Consider the following 21,019-nt stretch of genomic DNA (forward strand, 5'->3'; position numbering starts at 1 on the left):
AAGTGATAGTTAAAAAAACAGTTACTGGGGTGTATCAAAGGGAATTTATTAACAATTTTAGACGAGAGCCAAGTAAATTATTAGAATTCCTTTAAAAAAAAAAAGTGTGTGCTTGGGAGTCAGACTGAGTATCAAACACTCAGTTTGCTATTTATTTGCTGAGTGAGCTTAGGCAAGTAGCTTAAACTCAGTTCAATTTTAATTTTCTCATCTGTAAAATGGGAATAATACCTTGCATGGAAGCTGTGGGAATTAAAACATAAAGTGCCTTACCAAATTACAGCTATCCTGCCTTTCAAGTAATCAATACAAAATATACATGAATAAGTAACATAAAAATTGTGTTGATAACTAAAACACATTTAAATTTAATCAAATGGGCATTGTATTATTGTCAAAATTTACCATAAAATTCCTGTAGTTAATAACTCTCCAAAATAAAAGTGTACTCCTTTGAAAATTTTTTTAGTATAGTCATCACCACACGTCCTTTTACTATTTTCAGGCAGCAACATTCTAAGAATCCATTGTGTACTAGTTGCTATGTGGAGAGAAAAATGAAACCCTATATTTAAGAAGTTCAGAATACAAATGAGAACACAAGTGAGAACAGTTCTTTTTGCAAAGAAAGCAAATACGTACTTGTGGATTTAGGCATCAGAAAAAGATACCAGGGATGAAAAATATAGTTCAACTTAAGCAGATAAATTTAGTGATCAGAACAAAATGGAATTAATTAGGAAAAACTGTATAAAAGAGATCCTTTACAGAGTAATATATCCTTTTCATGTTGATTATTTTAATAGGGTTTAATACATGTGATTATTCTTCAGCCTTCTGAGTTTAAATTGTTCAGGTAGCCACAAGGTCTGGAAACACAGACAAATATAAATAAGCAGTTTACTGATCTTCCATGATTATGTTCAATGTGTTATTCCTCACTAGCAGTTCATAGTTCAATAAGCTGTGCAAATGTGCAATGAACAATGTGCATTAAAGCAACATTTCCATCAGTCCTTGTACATCTGTTTACAATGCATTGCCTCAGATGATTTGTGACTAATTTTCAATGAATAAACTTGCACCTTTAGCATATTCTAGAAGTGATCAAGGGAGCTCAATCTACTAAGAAATAGAATGTTGTCTATGTTTCTAGACTTGGTGATCACCTGTATTTTATTTTTTATAAGATTCACCTACTGTAAGTCTTATAAACATTTTTGCCATTTATATTATACCAAGAAAAAAAATGAATACTAAAAATGAGATAATGGAAAAGCAAAAACAGATTTCTCTTGCTTTCATATAATTCTACACCAAACATTTTGCTGAAATGATTTTAATCTATAGATGAAAGACTCTTTAAATGATACTCAGAATACATTACAAATTTGATTTTAAAATAGATTTGAGTCTAAAACAGGTCCTACTCACAATGATTCCAATAAATCAAGTGCTCCAGAACTCAATATGGAGATACAACAATTATGTGATGACTTCTTAATTGTCCAAGGGGATAAAGATCTTCTTCAAATATGGAAAAAAATTAAATCATTTTATAGTATTAACCTCTAAGAGTTATTCTCCTTTATAGACTACAATATTATTATCAGTTTCATATACTTTTACTTTATAAAGAACTCCCATAGGAAGAAATTTCTGGAGGTTTTCCCAGATATATACAGCTACATTTTCTGTCGTGCTGTAGAAGAAAAGGAAAGAAGATCAAAAGGCAAATAAACAAAACTTCATGTTTAATATTTACAGAATAGAAATTCTAGTTTTAAAAGATATTACACTAAAACTTTAGAAATCACACAATAATCAAGTAAAATATTAAAATCGATTCTTCTTTCTTACTGTTTACATAAAGTAAAATAGTCACTCACCTTACAACATCTGCAAAATACGGCACATCCAGATCCAGATTCTTATGATCAAGGGGCTTCATAATTGCCTCCTATAGACAAAACAAAGGAAAAACATCACTAATTCCATTTATGACTCATATTCCAAAGTGTTCTACCTTTGCCTCTAAACCTTACCTTATCATTTAGTCACTAACTCGATACTTGCAAGTACTTGGTGTCTTATAAAACAATCTCAGAAAGTTTAAAGTTGTAAAATAAAGTAAGGCCTAGCTCTCCATAATGACTGGATATCCTCATTACTGAATGCAAAGAGGTAAGAAACCAAAAAATAGAGAATTCACTGGAGCTTTCTCATAACAAGCCATTGTGATTCAGAATTTAGTTTAATACTTCTTGAATTCTGTCCAAAATGTTACAAGAAATACTTCTCCCTAGTCTCCTGAAGTCTCACCTTCAGCACAATGCCACAATTTAATTAGGACAAACATCCAATGAGTACTACATTTAGAAAGCAGATTAAGACTGAAATTATGTAAGGAGTTCTAAATTTCTGCTGTAAGGAGTAATTTAAGAATGATCTTGGCCTCTTAGAAGAAAACATAAAAACATGTAAAGACTACTGCTTCCTAATACTTGTATTAGGAATATTAAACATAATGTTTTTCTTTGTCAATGGCAAGAATTGTAATTGCCTTATTCTTTGTAAATTTTTACTTTTAGCTCTTGTAAAACATCTAAGCAATCTAAAAGATACAATAAACTAGTGAATATAACAAGAAAGAAACACTCTCAGATGAAGAGAACTAGTTGTTACCAGTGGGGAGAGGGAAGGGAGGAGGGGCAGTAAAGGGGTAGGGGATTAAGAGGTACAAACTATTATGTATAAAATAAATTATAAGAATATATTGTACAACATGGGGAATATAGCCAATATTTTATAATAACTATAAATGGAGTATAACCTTTAAAAATTGTCAATCACTATACTGTATACCTGTAAATTATATAATATTGCTCATCAACTATATTTCAATAAAAAAAGCATTTGTGAAACAATCTAAGTTTCCACATGGTATGGTTCCAAGAAAGGTACATTAATGACAACAACAGCAATCATTTTCTGAACAAAATCAGAATCATATAAAAAAAAGTAAGTCCTAAACCAAACAACTTTTAAAATAAATCACATGATATCCATATGGATATCAAGAAAATAAATCTTTGTTTAATCTTTGCTTTAATTGAAAATTCCAGTTCAGATCTCAACTTTTCCATTGAAGCCTCTTCTACAGGGCTCCTTCTAATTTGACTCTGTATGCCATGATCAGCCACTTTTACTGATGTAAAAGTACTAAAGTGTGTGGTGTGTGGTATCCTTCAGGGATGCAAAGATGGGGAAAAAGTGCAGAGAACCTCTCCTTTAGTATTTAACTGTGTGCCTGCTTGGGATGTCTCTTATGTCTCAAGTTGTTGTCTTGTATTTGTGTGTGTGCACGCGTGCGTGCGTGTGTGTGTGTGTATGTGTGTGTGTGCATATATATATATATATTTTTTAATGTCACCAGTAAATGCAAGCACTCTGTCTTTACAGCTTTCCTACAGTACTTTGAGCACAGTACTGTTTGTTCATTCACTCATTCTCCTATTCATTTATTCAAGCAACACTTATTGAGCACTTACTATTCTTTACCTGCTATAAAAAGTCATGTGAGGGCTTCCCTGATGGCGCAGTGGTTAAGAATCCGCCTGCCAATGCAGGGGACATGGGTTCGAGCCCTGTTCCGGGAAGATCCCACATGCCGCGGAACAACTAAGCCCATGCACCACAACTACTGAGCCTGTGCTCTAGAGCCCGCGAGCCACAACTACTGAAGCCCGCACACCCAGAGCCCGTGCTCCGCAACAAAGAGAAGCCAACGCAATGAGAAGCCCACACACCACAACAAAGAGTAGCGCCCACTCGCCGCAACTAGCGAAAGCCTGCACGCAGCAACGAAGACCCAACACAGCCATAAATAAATAAATAAATTTTTTAAAAAAAAGAAAGCTTAAAAATTCATGTGAGCACTCTGTGGCTAAAGCAGGCATACTTACTGAATACATGGGAGATAAGTAATGTGAAAGAAGTAATTATTAATAACAGCATTTTTATGAAACAAATGTCAAATTTTAGAACAAAATAAGGAGCAAAGCTGAAGCAAAGTAAACAGGTGAAATGAAGGCATAATAAAAACTAAGGTGGATGGAAGAAAATCTAATCTCAACTTTGTAAAGGACTAGCTACATGACCTAGGGCAAGTCAGTTGGTTAACTGCTCAGCATCTCTCAATCTCAATCTATGGAATGAAGAAATTGGCTTAGATAACCTCTGAGGTCTCTTACAATCCAAGAATTCTGTAATGATATAATCAGTAAGTCTTTTACTGAACAACCTCTTTTTTGTTATCCCTATGATGAACTGCCCCAGTGAGTTTATAATAAAGCTAAAGTGAATAAAACAGGGTAGTACTAAAATCTGTGATCAAAGGTGTAAGGAAAATTCACAGAAGAAGTAGAAAGTTTCAAGGAGAAAGCTGTGTCTTGAAAGAAGGGCAGAATTTGTTAAACAGAAAAAATCAGGACACGCCAACAAAAAATACCAGATGAGCACGCTACATTTATTTCTATCTAAGACAACCATGACTAATTTCCATTAAGTCATCCAAACACCTTTAGGAGAAGAACACTGAGAGAAGTTCCTCCAACTACTACCCCACTCCCTCACCCAATTCCACTTGCCAGGTCACAGGACCTCTGATGATACTTGGCTGGGGAAGTGAAAAGGGGGCCATCAAATATTATATTCAGAAGACAGCACAAAATTAGCATCCAACTTGCCATTACCTCCATGTACTCTTTGAGGTCAGTCAAATTCATGACCATTCCTGTAACAGGATCAATCTAAAAAGTAAACAAAGGTGAATATTACTATAACATGCTCTTCATATTTAAACCTCTGGTAAATTATTAAAGGCTGCACAATGTGCAGAAATTGTCCCCACATTGGCCTTCATCCCCGAGACAATCCATCTCAGCATGGAAACACCAAGTACTCTAGGCTTCCTTTTCACTGTACTGCTCTTCTACCTGTCCACATACAGCACATTAAAGAGGACATTTTGGGAGAGGAAAGGCCTGAAATGGCAGCAGCTCACCATACACAAAGACCACCAATGAAGCAATACTGATTTGAACAGAATTTTTCAACACAGAATCCATCACGTTGGCTGAAAGAGGGCCCAGCAATGTGCACAAACCACAGAGACATTTTCAGCACGTACCTCTCCATGTACTGTCACCGCAACTATGGGGAAGAAAACAAAATACCAAAAAAGAAAACATGACTTTCAACAGAGTAACATCCAAACACAAGTTAACAACATAAATTATTAGCTCTCACCCCACAAAGCTATATTTTCCCCCAAAACATCTTTTAGTTAAGATCTTTTTATCAACTAAAGCAAGACTGAACCAAGGCAGAGGAACTTAGAGGTGCTTAGCCAAGGCCAAAAAGGGTATAAATTCTGTTTATGATGCACTTGGAAGGAATCTCCACTAGGTAAGATCAAGATGCTGCTTGATCACTGCCTGTAAAAGTAGAAAATATACAGGAAGAAATCCAGCTACACACTGAGCTGGTCCAAGTACCTTTCTGAGCAAGCAAAACTGCTACTGGGCCTGAAATTCTTATTCCTTTACTCATGTGAATGTAAACACAGTTTATAGTAATGCTTTGTAAATTAACAAGTACGTGTATGAAACTTCTGAAAAATCTTGATGATCAGAGTGCTCAAATTAATGACTTTCACATATTTTTTTCAGCTCCATACAAACACCATTAGGTATTATGTGATAAGTGAGCAAACTGAGAATGAGAGATATCATAGGTCAAGTAAGTTAGGCAGTAACTAAACTAGAAATCCCAAACTTCTGACATCTTTTCTGGTCTTTTTACTCCATTATACCATATGCTGTGATGCTCTACGGCTTACATAGCTGTTTTGTGAAACATCATCTCTATCTCAAATAATCAAGTCCCTTGTCCTTGCGTAAATTAATTACTTTCTTGGAACACTACTGTCAAAGTTTTAGACCCAACCTATTTTCCTGCCATACTGCACATCTTGAGGCAATATGCTCCCTTCGTCAGTCATTATTTACTCAATGAATACAATCTAATTTTAACATTGGCCTCAGCAATACCTAATTAGAAGGAAACATGGTGCCAAAAGAATGTCATGTACTCTTAAGGCCAAGGAAAAAAGTATTTAAGCCATTCATTGTTTTGATCTATAACAGCAGACGATTACATAGTAAAACTTAAGATACATCCAACTAAGGCAACAGATCTTTTCATTTTGAACTTCTATTTAATTTCTCATTCAAGGCTCAAAGCATTCATGTTCTGTCCATAAGGTTTCTTACTCATTTAGACTGTATATGCTGAACACTCATTCATCATTACCGAAAGGGCTAAAATTTCACCAGTTTTTCTCTCACCTTTATAATTGTGCCCATGGCCATTTGGGTTGTTGCATTTCCCAAACAGTTTCAAGTTTTCCTCATTACTCAGAGATATGCTGACCAAAAAAAAAGAAAAAAAGTCAACATGATACATGTTCAGATACCTTTTCTGTTCCCTACACTTATTGTTTGCTCTAGCCTTTGAAAAACTTCACTACTTACTATTCTTTAGCTCATCAAATGGAGAGTCATAAATCAATTTGATTTCATTACTCAATTTTATGGCAGGAATCAGTGTATGCCCCCCAATTAGACTACTATACCATACAAATTAGCTTAAATAAATTCAACATCCTTGTTCCACAGCAAGACTTCAACAACTGATCTGCTCAAGGCCCTTCCATTTTTCAATTCAACATTTACTGAGTACCTACTACATACTAGGCACGGGCTGAATGAAGCAAGGGCACATGGTGATTTTTTTAAAAAAAGACGCTTATCCTCAAGTGGCTTAAAATCTCATTCCCCCTGAAAAATAATTACATGACCTAGTACATCTTCTCTTTAAAATCTTGCTTCATTATCCCTCAACTATTGCCTACTGATAACTTCAATCCATTCAGGGGTATTCAAACCAGGTTAAATTTTAAAATTACAATACTCAGCCGTTGTTCCAAGCAGAGATCCATTTTCTTAATGGATTTTTATACCTATACCTGTCCAATCAACTGTGCATCTTCAATGAGATATACCTGTGCATCTTCAATGAGGCCTTACCACTCTCATATGTTTGAGCTTCCTATTAAATAACCCGTTTCTTTTTGAGACTCTCTTTATTCCTTTCCTTTCTCCTGCTCATCTACTTCTTACATTTAGAGTACTACAGTTCACAAAGCTTTTGCACAAAATTATCTCACTGTACTCTCCACAAAATTGGCCAGTTTGTATACTCCAGATAGAAAACTGTGACAGGTCTTGATCACTGCTGCATCCCTGTTACCTAGCACAAGACCTGACAACAAATACCTGTCCAGTGACTAAATGGATAGGTGAATCCTGTTAGGTAGAAATTATCCTCCTCATTTTGCAGACGAGGAAACGATGCTCAGAGAGTGGCGCTTGCTAATGAGTGGCAAAACCCTGCTCAAAATCAACTCTTCAGTGCGATGAAGCAGTCTGCGTACTCCGGGCTCAAATCCCAACTGTGCTGCTTGCTCAGGAAAGTGAACACCTGGGTTCATTTTCTCTTCGGTATAAAGTGGACAAAACTCTCCTTGCTGTAACTATATTAGCTATGGGTAGCTAACATGTACTGAGTGTTTACGATGTGCCTGGCACTGTGTAAACTGGGCGAGTTCAACACCTTTCAACGTCACATCGATCCCCAGGAGGCTGGTCGACGCCGGTCGCGACTGTTATGACGTCATCAACGAAGCCTGGCGGCCGCAGGAGTACACGGCGCCCCCCGCCCACTCATCAGCGGGCATCCGTGCCCCTCCCGCACCCGGGACCCAGCTCCGGGGCTGGAAGGTGCTGCCCCCACCACTGGTACTGTAAGCACACCCCACCTGTGGAGCCGATGGGTCGCGCTGAAGGAGACCAGGCGGGACACTCGCGCCCGCCGGCCAGGGCCCGAAGCCACCGCGCTCATGGTTTTGCAAGCCCGCGTCCCCGCCAGCGCCTCCTGCCCTAGGCCCGCCGCCAGGCTGAGAAAGGTGGCGCCGTCCTTCGCGGCTGCGCAGTGCGGACGGCGCCCGGCAGAAGGGCTCTCTGCTTCACCCTGCGACTGGGCTCCCTCTGCCGGTCTGGAGGCCGTAACAGGCGTTCCTTGCTCTCTCAATCTCTTGGGAGAGCAAGCGCGCAGAGAGCTGGGCCCGCCTTAGGGCGGTCAAATAAGGTGGGTGGGGTCTTAGTGTCCATTTTTATGTCTGCTCAATGAGGTCCCTCCCACTCCCTTCTAGAAAGCCCTGGGTTGTAGAAACCTGTCGCTGCTTACTCTGCGACGAGTCCCAGGGCCAGCCTACTTATAGCTTAAAGGGAGCAGAAATTTGAGTGCACGTGTGGGACCACGTGGCTTTCAGAAATGATACTACCTTTGGACCATTTGTAAAGATTCTTACAAAGGGAAACTCTCGAGCTGTCCTTATCATCCATATGCATGCATGCAGCCGTTTATCACTCTGGGTTGCTGCAGTGTAAACACATGCACCCATGAGCATACACACCTTAGCTATTCTCTGTCCAATGGAGACACCTCCAGAGTGAAAGGATCTTGTTTCCTCGCCATCTACTCATAAGCGGTGGCCAAACTACTTACAGTTCCCAGTACGCACCAGTGCATTTCTCGCCTACATTCATTCTTTCATTAATTACTGAATACCTACTGTGTCTGGCACTGTTCCAGGCACTGGAAAGGAGGGATAAAATCATGGGCTTGGTAGAAATATAAGCCCCATGATGGTTTCTCCCAGATGTCTCCTGTCTCCAGCTATATATGCTGTTAGTTGTGCATTAAATTATTAATGTGTAGCAAACTTCCTCACACGTTTTCAAATATTTTTCTCCTTTCCCCCATTGGGCTGTAATGAAAGAACTTTAAATAATTATAAACCAGAGATGTTTGAGATGGAAACTCAAAATCTAGTTCAGTCCTCTCACTTTACAGATAAGAAAAAACAGACCCAGATAAGTGAATTATTTACCCACGATCACTTATAAACAATGTTTCCCAGGCATTGACTGCATCAGAGATAAATACTATAACCATCAATGGTTACACAAACACTTCCCTTGTTCCCAATTCAGTTTAAAGAATCAAAATAAAATAAAAGGTAAAAGATAGAATTTCTGAGAAATTGCTTTAGTTATTTGCTTTAGTAAAATATGTCACTGCATTTGCAGAGTTCTTGCTCTTTTATTAAAGCTAATTCCATGTAAAGGTACTCACCAAATTCACCCTCAGTCATCTTGTTGTGCATTGAATTGTGTCCCCTCCAAAGTAAAATGTGTTGAAGTCCCAACCCCCAGTACCTCAGAATATGGCTATATTTGGGAATAGTGACTTTCCAGGTGTAACTAAAGGTCACTAGGATGCACCCTAATCCCTTTTCTCCTCACTTGTGCACCACATAGTTCCTTTCCTTGAGTCTCTGGACACTGTCCAGTGATGAGTTGGACTTAGGGAAAGGAAGAGGCCCTGCCTAGGCTCTGAGCCTCAGTCATATGCTCATTCAATTTCCATAACTTTCTGCATTGGATTACCAGGCATATACACCTAGATTATAAAATGTTGTTGATCCTTTTTTGTCTTCTCCTTCAAGAACCATATAGATGGCAGGGCCAAGGTAGAATTCAGGTATCCTTGGGTGAAAATCTTATTTTTATACTGCTAAACTTTATATGTTTGAGCTTTACTCTCTGTGTGGTAGGATGGAGTAAAGGTTTATAAACAGAAGAAAGACATGATCAGATAGACCTATGTACCTCCCAGATGTCCACTGGAGTCTTCTTCACCTTTCAGATCCAAATAAGATCTGGATCAAACTTTCATGTCTTATCTGGGGCAGTACAATGTCTTTTTGGAGACTTCTGTGAAATACCAAGGGATGTATGTTCTTATGGTTATCTCAGCCTCTAAGCGCCCACATCTGCTATATTAGTTCTGTTTAGGCATCTTCTATTCTGTACCTATTGCTATTGCTCTGTATCTCACCAACCCAGACACAAAACTTAGCACTTTTATTTTATTGCCACGATGCAAACCCCGACATGTGGCATTTGTATGTATGGAACCCTTTGCTAAGGTGAATAGGGTTTGTGATGTTTATAATAACTCTCAAGAGAAACTGAGAAGAAACTGACTATGTTGGTCCAGGACTGTGCAGTGAGCCTGATGAGTTCACACTGCCCCAAACTACATGTTTGGGGGGCTTCTCCAGCACCATTCAACACGCACATGGAGCATGCACAGTTTAACTGGCCTGGGCTTGGAGTATAACTGAAGGAAAAGGGAACACGGTATTTTGACGTGTGGTTTAAGTGACAGATCTAGGCTGATTTGGGCTGTTGGTAAAAACTAACGGGGTTTAGACATGCAAAGATTATATGGTCTCTAGTGCCACCTGTTGCCCAACTAAATGAAGAACTACCAACTTTTTTTTTTAACATCTTTATTGGAGTATAATTGCTTTATAATGGTGTGTTATGTAACAAAGTGAATCAGTTATACATATACATACGTTCCCATATCTCTTCCCTCTTGCGTCTCCCTCCCTCCAACCCTCCCTATCCCACCCCCTAGGTGGTCACAAAGCACCGAGCTGATCTCCCTGCGCTATGCAGCTGCTTCCCACTAGCTATAGGCTTTACATTTGGTAGTGTATATATGTCCATGCCACTCACTCACTTTGTCCCAGGTTACCCTTCCCCCTCCCCATATCCTCAAGTCCATTCTCTAGTAGGTCTGTGTCTTTATTCCCTTCTTGCCCCTAGGTTCTTCATGACCTTTTTTTTTTTCCTTAGATTCCATATATATGTGTTAGCATACGGTATTTGTTTTTCTCTTTCTGACTTACTTCACTCTGTATGACAGACTCCAGGTCCATCCACCTCACTACAAATAACTCAGTTCTTCCATGTCCTGGCTATTGTAAATAGATCTGCAGTGAACATTTTGGTACATGACTCTTTTTGAATTATGGTTTTCTCAGGGTATATGCCCAGTACTGGGATTGCTGGGTCGTATGGTAAGAACTACCAACTTTTCATCGTTCTCTGAAGAACTAGACACCTGGAGATTAGGGGAAAATGCCTGATTTTAACAACATCCCTCAAAACAACAGCCTCCCAAGGCTGATCTGGGGGCAGGGTAGGAGGTGGTACTGGGTGGTTCAACTGCAGTGGCATCTGCTCTGGACAGCAGAGAAATAGCCAGTTTAGAAGGAGCCTCCAAGCATGACATCCTCTGTGAGTACCTTAGGACCAGTAGCAACAGGCAGGCTGTAATGGAAAAAACAAGGGGCTTTTTAGACCTATATTCATATTCTACTAGCTATGGTTATCTGTATTTCTTCTCCCAAGTGTGGGAACCTCTGTCACCCACTTATCTGGTGGTGATAATCAGGTCTAGTTTTTCTTTCATGTATTCTTATTACCTATAAGATATATCCAGTAAATATAAATTTAAAACTCTCTTCAAAAGGTTGTATCAACACTTGCTTAATGTTTTCAAGGAAGATCCCTAAGAAAATATAAAACCATAATTATCTCATGAATTCCATTTTTAATAGAAATTTTAAAACCAGATGTCTATGGTTTGGAAGGTAAGGTGCACCTTTGCTCTCTCTTTTGTACAGAGCACATACATTTAAAACCTAGTTCCCAGACCTTGTGGATGTTCCATCAGATGGTCACGAAGGTGCCATGGAACCCGTAAGGCATTTGCACAGGCACCTCTGCTCGGCCCAGTTCTTCAAAGTTCTTGGCATCCAAGACTAGGAGAAAATTTCTTTCATTCTAGAAAAGGAAAGCCAATACTGAAAATTCTCTCTTATTTTTTTTCTACAAAAAAAAATCTGTCTGTTTCCTCCAGTGGGCTGTAAAATTCCTAAGAGAGAGACTACATATTACTCATCTTCATGTCCACCCCCAGCATCTAGCACAGTGCCTTGCCTATTCATTCACTAAATGTTTGCAGAATGCTGAACTGAACAGAATAGGAAATTACAGCTGAAGAAGTTCATATCTAGAGCAAAGAATAAGTTCTTTATATCAATCACCTTCATAGGATCTCTTGGGGTTTAAGGATCTTTTTACCTGACCCTTTTCAATCTCCTAAGAGACATAAAAATTCTTCTAAAATGAAATGCCTCCATTTTGTGTTACTTTAGAGCTGTTCAAAAGGTAGCATTGCAAGGCAGACTGAGATTTGCCCTGGTCTAATTACAGGAGTGGCAAGTACCTGGCATGAGGACCAAGTCCTCCTAAGCCCATGGCAGGCATTACTAATTGATCACAGCACTTTCCTCACCTAAACCTTAAAAAGCCTCAGAATCCAACACCCCAGGTAGCCAGTAATAATTGATCAAAGCTGGTACTCAAAGTGAACCTACTGCCACAAGACTGCCCTAGACAAGAAGTTATATATCAACATTATTGGGACTTCCCTGGTGGTCCAGTGGTTAAGACTCCATGCTCCCAGTGCAGGGGGCCCAGGTTTGGTCCCTGGTCAGGCAACTAAGAGCCCACATGCCGCAACTAAAGATCCCTTGTGCTGCAACTAAGACCCAGTGCAGCCAAATAAATAAATAAATATTTTTTTAAAAAAAAAGATATCAACATTTTTGAGACACTAGGTCAGGGCCTATCACATTAGATTTTTGGGTCACTAATTTATTTTATGTTATTTTTTAGTTTTGTGGGGTTTTTAATATTTATTTATTTATTTTGGCTGCACCAGGTCTTCGCTGCGGCATGAGGACTCTTTAGTTGCGGCATGCATGCGGCATCTAGTTCCCCGACCAGGGATGGAACCCGGGTCCCCTGCATTGGGAGCACGGAGTCTTACCCACTGGACCACAGGGGAAGTCCCTTGGGTCACTCAATTTAAATTGGCAGCACAGATGGTGGTATGAAATATTAGACTAGAATTCAGAAGTTTGGGATTTTAATACTGGCTTTACCACCATGAGATCTGATGCAAGTCTCTTTCAGCTTCCTTAAGTTACAAATTCTACGTGTAAAATGGTACCCCACAAAGTTGTTTTGATGACTAAATAAGATAATATGTATGAAAGAGTTTTGTAAATAAATTCCTATGCAAATGTAAATTATTATGGTTCTAAAATAGAACTTTAAAACAGTAATAAAGTACTGATTATGATAAAAGGGTACCCAAATAATAAGGAGAGGAAGAAAAGGGAGAAGGTGCCAAGTTGGAATCAAAATAAACCATCAACAGCATCACTAAACATAACCCTCAAAAGGCCCAGTGCTATTTCTCTTTCTGACGGGTGACGGAAATACATTTACCTGGTTGGGAGTGATCACCACAGAAAGAATAACCCCACCATCTTCTTCACTGGTTCCTGGTACTGGAACAAAAACAGGTTCTGAGGGATAAAAGCCATCTTCTCTCCAAACCTGTTAAGTCCCCAAAAAAGTATTTGATAAAAGACTGGTTATGACCTGGAAGTGTTCTATAGTGATTGTCAGTCCCAGCATGAATTTGGCTGTCAATGCAATGGTCCAACAGTAGAAGAATCAGGCTTACTGAGTTAAATATAGGAGAGGGAGCTTTTGCAGATGCAGATTCCATCATCATCAAACACAACTGGTGTAATTATAGTTTCCCATCAACCTGAAATAGAGGTGTCCCATGATTTCTCTCAAAATACTATCAAGCATAGAATTATTTCTCTGGGCTTGTGGTTCATTCCTAGAGGGTACATACCCCTAATCTATGTGATTCCATGGTTCTCAGATTTAATAAAAGTAAGTGGCTGAGCTGCTTAAATATTTAAAAATCTCAAGACCTACCTTAAAAAAAACAGAAATTAATTCAAAGGGCAGAATAGGTTTTTTAAGAGTTCAGAAAAGGAAAAAGAATTTCATTACCGTCAGTGTCTTGTTCACCACGTCAGTCTTGATCAGAGAATCGCCCACCAAATGCCAAAAGCCACAGCCATAGAAGAACTGATACTTTTTGCCACTGAATTGGCCATAGTTGATCTGGGGAAATTCAACACCTCCTTCCTCTTCTAGGTCCTCAGGATATAGATTTTCATAAGAGCACCAAATCTAAATGAGGGCACAAAAGGATTTGTAGTGATTGCTTAATTCTTACTTTCTTCAGTGTAGGTCAGCATGGGGCTAACACCCTATAAGAGTTTGTGACAGGGCTTGAAAACTGAGGTTCTATGTCATTTTTTAATATTGTGCCTCTTTTCATCATGTGTATGAACGTATAAAAGATTATCTGGTTTTGTGACTAAGCTGTCAAATGGCATAGGAGGTAGAAGTGGGCTTTTATTCTACTAAAGCTGAGACATTGTTAGCTACACAATGATATGTAAGTGCAAATTATCTAAAAGGTGGGGATGGTCAATTCCTATCTCAAATACTTAGACATTCCACAACCATTAGAAAGTTTCATATATTTGTTTCAAAACACAAAAGGGATAGGTAAATACACTGCTCACTCCCACCCAAAACTCTGTGGCTCTTTTGCAAGCCATGCTCCATGACCTTACCCGGCTCGGCTGAATGTTATAAAACTTACTGGGCACCAAACATTGTGGAGAACAGCCACACTACATAGCCACACTACTTTACTAGTGAATGAAGAAACACTACTGAGGATCAAAGTCTTAGTCTAATGTCCATTCATAGCATACCTTTCCATCAGCCTGTTTCACAGCACTGGCTGAAGAATAGGACAATGGGCTGAGGTTCTCTGCCTCAGGGGCATTCAAACTGACATGTAAGGGCAAAACAAACCTTCGAGGGAAAGATCTGGCTACTGAATTATAGACCTGTTCAGGAGAGAGAAATAAACAGTTGAGAAAATTGTCATTCATAGTATAACAGCATGTCCCAATAACTGAGATCCAGTCAATATTATTGGCATTTCTAAGTAATTGCATAAATGATCATTTTCATTCATTCATTTACTCAGCAAATATCAGTTGAGTACCTACAACAGGCCAAGCTCTGTTTTAGACACCGAGAATACAACAGTGAACAAAACAGTCTCTGGCCTTATATTCTAGTGGGGAAAGAATGATAATAGATAAGAAATATATGTTACTTAAGTAGTGTCAAATAAATAAATGATTATACAGCTCAAAGTCAGATAGTGATAAGTGCCAATAAGAAACACACTGAAGGGTGAGTGACTAGAGAGTAAAATGGGTGCTTCCTTCCTCAGGTTTGGTCCGGGAAGAACTCTGTGTGGAAATGGGCTAACTTAGCAGGCCTGGGTTGCTCAAACCCTGCATATTCTCAGAAGAGGCCTGTTTTCATGACTGGTCCTTGGCCAGCACCTGGGAACGGAGCTCTTTGAATGTTCAGTCTGATAAGAGTATGTTCGCATGCCTGAGGCCTTGAGGCGTACTGTACTAATTTGTTCTTATAGTTTATGCTAACAACTTGATTTATAATGAACACCTGCCTTCTCTATGGGGCTCTAGAACTTCAGTAATTGAGGTTACTCATGTAGGGGCTATATATGTTATGTGTTGATCCCCAACAAACACCCTGGACCACCAGCTTGGGTGGCCTTCTCTGGCAGGCAACATTTCACACGTGTTGTCACAATGAGTCGCTGGAGAAATCAAGCATATCCTGGGAGAGGGCTCTTGAAAGCACGCACCCGGTTTCCTCCAGACTTCATCCCATGGACCTTTCTTTTTTTCTGATTATTCTGGGACCCATGAGCCCTCCTAGTGAATCATCAAAACAAAGAGTGGTTTTGGGGACCCCCCAACACAGCATCTCTGCAGAGATGATGCTTAAAGCAGGAGATCCTAATAAAATACGTGTATTTTTTATGACAGTAAGAACGGTTTAAGCACATCTTCCTCTCTTGAAGTATTGTAAGATGGGGAACAAACTATGCCATTTTCCCCCATATACCTAGCCCATATTACATCAGCTGCTTTTAAGAACAGGCAGTTGAAAGGCTGAGAAAATATAAAAGAATTTTTTTAACATCTTTATTGGAGTATAATTGCTTTACAATGGTGTGTTAGTGTCTGCTTTACAACAAAGTGAATCAGTTATACATATACATATGTTCTCATATCTCTCTCCTCTTGCATCTCCCTCCCTCCCACCCTCCCTATCCCACCCCTCTAGGTGGTCACAAACCACCTAGCTGATCTCCCTGTGCCATGCGGCTGCTTCCCACTAGCTATCCACCCTACGTTTGGTAGTGTATATATGTCCATGCCACTCTCTCACTTTGTCCCAGCTTACCCTTCCCCCTCCCCATATCCTCAAGTCCATGCTCTAATAGGTCTGTGTCTTTATTCCCGTCTTACCCCTAGGTACTTCATGACCTTTTTTTTTTTTCTGAAATTCCATATATATGTGTTAGCATACGGTATTTGGTTTTCTTTTTCTTCACTCTGTATGACAGACTCCAGGTCCATCCACCTCACTACAAATAACTCAATTTCGTTTCTTTTTATGGCTGAGTAATATTCCATTGTATATATGTGCCACATCTTCTTTATCCATTCATCTGTTGATGGACACTTAGGTTGCTTCCATGTCCTGGCTATTGTAAATAGAGCTGCAATGAACATTTTGGTACATGACTCTTTTTGAATTATGGTTTTCTCAGGGCATATGCCCAGTAGTGGGATTGCTGGGTCATATGGTAGTTCTACTTTTAGTTTTTTAAGGAACCTCCATACTGTTCTCCATAGTGGCTGTATCAATTTACATTCCCACCAGCAGTGCAAGAGGGTTCCCTTTTCTCCACACCCTCTCCAGCATTTATTATTTCTAGAGTTTTTGATGATGGCCAATCTGACCGGTGTGAGATGATATCTCATTGTCGTTTTGATTTGCATTTCTCTAATGATTAATGATATTGAGCATTCTTTCATGTGTCTGTTGGCAGTCTGTATATCTTCTTTGGAGAAATGTCTATTTAGGTCTTCTGCCCATTTTTGAAAAGAATTTTTTATTAAACTTTTTAATTTTGAGATATATATTGCAGACCCACAAGCAGCTGTAAGAAATAATACAGAAAAACAAACAATTGATTTTAAAATGGGCAAAGGACTAGACTAGACATTTCACCAAGGTATACAAATAGCCAATAAGTACATGAAAAGATGCTCAACATTATTAGTCATTAGGGAAATGCAAATCAAAACGACAGTAAGATAATACTTCACACTCATTAGGATGGCTATTATAAAACAAAAAACAAAACAAAACAACAACAACAAAAAAAAACAGAAAACAACAAGTGTTTGTGAGAACATGAAGAAAGTGGAACCCTTGTGCATTGCTGGTGGGAATGTAAAATGGTGCATCTGCTGTTAAAAACAGTTTGGCAGTTCCTCAAACAGTTAGATATAATAGAATTATCATACGATCCAGCAATTCCACTTCTAGGTATATGTCAAAAAAGAATTGAAAACAAGGACTCAAACAGATACTTGTACACCAGTGTTCATAACAGCATTATTCATAATAGCCAAAAGCTGAAAACAACCCAAATGTCCCCCAACAGATGAACAACAAAAGGTAGTATATACATACAAGGAATATTATTAAACCTTTAAAAGGAATGAGATTCTGATACGTGTTACAACATGTATAACCCATGAAAAGATTATGCTAAATGAAATAAGCCAGACACAAAAGAAAAAATCTTATATGATTCCACTTATATGAGGTACCTAGAATAGGCAAATTCATAGAAACAGAAAGTAGAATAAGGGCTACCAAGAGCTGGGAGAGGGAGGAGATAGGGAGCTGTTATTTAATGGGTACAGAGTTTCTGTCTGGGATGATGAAAAAGTTCTGGAAATGAATAGTGATGTTGGTTGTACAACATCATTAATGTATTTAATGTCACTGAATTATACACCTAAAAATAGTTAAAATAGTAACTTTTGTGTTATGTATATTTTACCACATTAAAAAAAAACAAACAATGCAGAGAGATCCCATGTATCCTTCATCCAGTCTCACCAATGATGACCTCTTATACAACTACACTACAATGGGGAAACTTACATGGACATAATCCACCAACATTATTCAGATTTCACCAATTTAACACGCATTCATTTGTGTTTGTGTGTGTGTGTGTGTGTGTGTTTAGTTTTAGGCAATTTTATCACATGTAAATTCATATGATCACCATCATACTCAAGGTAGAGAACAGTTCCATCACCACAAAGGGTGATGAATAGGAAGCAAATAGTCAGATGGCATATTTGAACCTCAAAATATTAATGACTGGTTTAACTAAATGCCCCAATCAAAAGTCAAGAATTAGCACAAGGGATTTTCTAAATATATGTTGCTTACATGGTACATATTTAGAAAGATTAAAAGTAAAAGGATGGGAAAGTTATAGCACACAAACATCATGGCAAAAAGCATTACTTAGAGATAAATATTCAATAAACCAGGAAGGTAAAACAATTCTAAATTTGTATGCACACAGAGCACCAACATATGTAAATTTAAAATTAGCATAACTATGAGGAGAAACAGAAAAATCTATACTCCAAGCAAAAGATTTTAACATACATTTCATGTTATATGGTAACTGATAGATAGAGATCAATAAAAATAAAGAAGATTTGAATAATATTATTTTAAAATATGACCTAATCAACATATATAAAACACTACATCCAAAATTCATTATTTTAAATGCACATAAAACATTTTTTAAAATAATCTTTTGCTGGGCCATAAAGCAAATCTCAATAAATTTCATAAACTTCAAATCATACAGTAAAATTAAGCTAGAAATCAATGGGAAAAATAACTAGAAAGATTTCCATTTGTCTGAAAGTTTAAAAAAAATTTTCAAAGAAGAAATCTCAGTGAAAGTTAGAAAGTACTTTAACTGAAAAGTAATAAAACATATCAAAACTTGCGGGATGCTCTGCTAGACAGAAATTTATCATCCCAGAGGTATATATGTTGAGGAGGGAAAGGTAGAAAAATAACAAACTAAGGTTTTATATCCTTAGTTAGAAAAGGAACACATTAAACACAAAGAAAGTAGAAAAGGAAATGAAAATAATAGCATAAATTGATGAAACTGAAAACAAACACACATTAAAGAAGATCAACTAAGCCAAAAAGTTGGTCTTTTGAAAAGCCTCATTAAATTGATGAGAACCTAGCAAGCCTAAAGGAACAAAAAAGACAGCAAAAATAACCATATAAGGGATAAAAACAGGGGCTATCAATTAACCCTACATACATTTTTTTAAAACATAGAATATTATGAATAACATTAGGTCAACAAATTTGAAATTTTAGATGGCATTAATAAATTTCTTAGAAAAAGACTATTTACCAAATCTGACACAATAAGAAATAGAGAATCCGAATAACCCTATACTATTAAAGAAATGTAATTTATAATTTAAGATCTACCTATAAAGAAACTTACAGGCCCAGATGACCCTACTGTTGAATTATTCCAAACATTTAAGAAATAATGCCAATCTTATACTTTTCATGCAGAGAGTAGAAAAGAGAACAATTTCCTACTTACTGTATGAGATCAGCAAAACCTTAATAACAAAACCTAACAAGGGGGCTTCCCTGGGGCGCAGTGGTTAAGAATCCGCCTGCCAATGCAGGGGACATGGGTTTGAGGCCTGGTCCAAGAGGATCCCACATGCCGCAGAGCTACTAAGCCTGTGCACCACAACTACTGAGCCTGCGCTCTAGAGCCTGCGAACCACAACTAATGAAGCCCATGTGCCACAACTACTGAAGCCCGCACGCCTGGAGCCTGTGCTCCGCAACAAGAGAAGCCCCTGCAATGAGAAGCCCGCGCACTGCAACGAAGAGTAGCCCCCACTAGCTGCAACTGGAGAAAGCCCATGTGCAGCAACGAAGACCCAACGCAGCCAAAAATTAAAATTAATTAATTAATTAAATCTATTTTAAAAAACTAACAAGGACATTATAAGAAAGAAAAATTACAGGCCAATCTTAATCATGAAATTGATGCCAAAAAATGCTAAATGAGATATTAGCAAAGCAAATCCAGAAATATATTAAAAATACAGTGCAACCACCTGGGATTTACTTCAGGAATAGAAGGTTAGTTTAACATTCAAAAATCAATCAATGGCTATTATAAACGTTTTAAAATCAATCAGTGTATCTCACCACATTTGTAGAAGAAAGGATAAGTCATGTCATTATCTCAACAGTGCAAAAAAAAAATTTTGATAAAATCCAACATCCATTCATGAGAAAAATTATTAGTAAACAAGCAGGTGTACATCAGCATCATAGTGCATGATATGTTCCCTTTGTCTCTCCCCTTCAGCCTACAACCAATAACATAATGTTAACTTAAGAAAGGTTCATCTGCCTAACACACTGGAAGCCTGGAGAGTTCCACACATTTGTACATCTAAAGGTGGGTGGACTGGAGCACCCTGAAGAGGCAGAACTGAGAGGAAAGCAGAGGTGGTGCTTATAATCCCATCTTGCAGCTACAGTAGCTGAGCCTGCAGCTCCAGAGAACCCAGTAACAGCAGGGGAGGCAGCACACATGACTCCGGTCTCCTGGCTGCAGCAGCACCCACAGCCGCAGGGAATCAAGCAACAGTGGCAGCGGGGCCTGTGACCCCTCCAGCCATGGAGGTGGTCATGACCCAGCCCCCTATCCACAGCTGTGGTGCCTGGGAACCCAACAACTCCAGACACAGCAGAGGCCCCAGCCACCCTGGCTACCCCCACTACCACCCTCCCCCAACAGCAGCAGTGCCTGCAACACAGGCAACCCCAACGTGACAGACGTACCCATCACCCCGATGCCCGAGGCAGTAACACCAGCAGCAGCAGTGACACTGGCAGCAGCATAGCACCAGTGATCCTGGAGGCATAAGGTATGAGAGGGAGGGCACCAGGCAACA

The 21,019-nt window shown here is 38.7% G+C and overlaps 2 protein-coding genes across 5 annotated transcripts in view; both read right to left on the reverse strand.

Annotated features, from left to right (window-relative positions):
• Positions 1 to 1,274: 1,274 nt before the first annotated feature.
• PTS (6-pyruvoyltetrahydropterin synthase) lies at positions 1,275 to 8,100 on the reverse strand. The gene is made up of 6 exons (XM_007128286.4): positions 7,943 to 8,100; positions 6,411 to 6,490; positions 5,192 to 5,214; positions 4,755 to 4,811; positions 1,890 to 1,960; positions 1,275 to 1,702 (listed from the first exon to the last, which is right to left on the reverse strand). The coding sequence occupies exons 1-6, from the start codon at positions 8,023 to 8,025 to the stop codon at positions 1,579 to 1,581; spliced, it is 438 nt and encodes a 145-aa protein (XP_007128348.1). The 5' UTR covers positions 8,026 to 8,100; the 3' UTR covers positions 1,275 to 1,578.
• Positions 8,101 to 11,049: 2,949 nt separating this feature from the next.
• Positions 11,050 to 21,019, reverse strand: part of LOC102976602 (carotenoid-cleaving dioxygenase, mitochondrial) — a 50,984-nt gene continuing 41,014 nt past the window's right edge. For 3 of the 4 annotated variants that reach the window (XM_055091561.1, XM_028501309.2, XM_024131296.3), the window contains 5 exons: positions 14,768 to 14,905; positions 13,989 to 14,171; positions 13,404 to 13,514; positions 11,760 to 11,888; positions 11,050 to 11,372 (listed from right to left, as the gene is read on the reverse strand). In XM_055091561.1, the coding sequence (XP_054947536.1) occupies positions 11,775 to 11,888; positions 13,404 to 13,514; positions 13,989 to 14,171; positions 14,768 to 14,905 (546 nt within the window). In that variant the 3' untranslated portion in view covers positions 11,050 to 11,372; positions 11,760 to 11,774. Of the gene's footprint in view, positions 11,373 to 11,647; positions 11,889 to 13,403; positions 13,515 to 13,988; positions 14,172 to 14,767; positions 14,906 to 21,019 lie in introns of those variants that run through there. The other variant, XM_028501307.2, reaches the window with a different exon arrangement.

Source organism: Physeter macrocephalus, chromosome 16 (genome assembly GCF_002837175.3).
Source record: "Physeter macrocephalus isolate SW-GA chromosome 16, ASM283717v5, whole genome shotgun sequence".
In the NCBI taxonomy this organism is placed as follows: domain Eukaryota; kingdom Metazoa; phylum Chordata; class Mammalia; order Artiodactyla; family Physeteridae; genus Physeter; species Physeter macrocephalus.

What these genes read in the sequence shown, in the direction of transcription:
- PTS (XM_007128286.4), bottom strand. Translation starts at nt 8,025, where the DNA reads ATGAGCGCGGTGGCTTCGGGCCCTGGCCGGCGGGCGCGAGTGTCCCGC. An exon ending in CCATGGGCACAATTATAAAG is followed by an intron (nt 5,215 to 6,410) that starts GTGAGAGAAAAA and finishes TCTTCCCCATAG; the next exon opens with TTGCGGTGACAGTACATGGA. An exon ending in ACCTCAAAGAGTACATGGAG is followed by an intron (nt 1,961 to 4,754) that starts GTAATGGCAAGT and finishes TTTTGTCTATAG; the next exon opens with GAGGCAATTATGAAGCCCCT.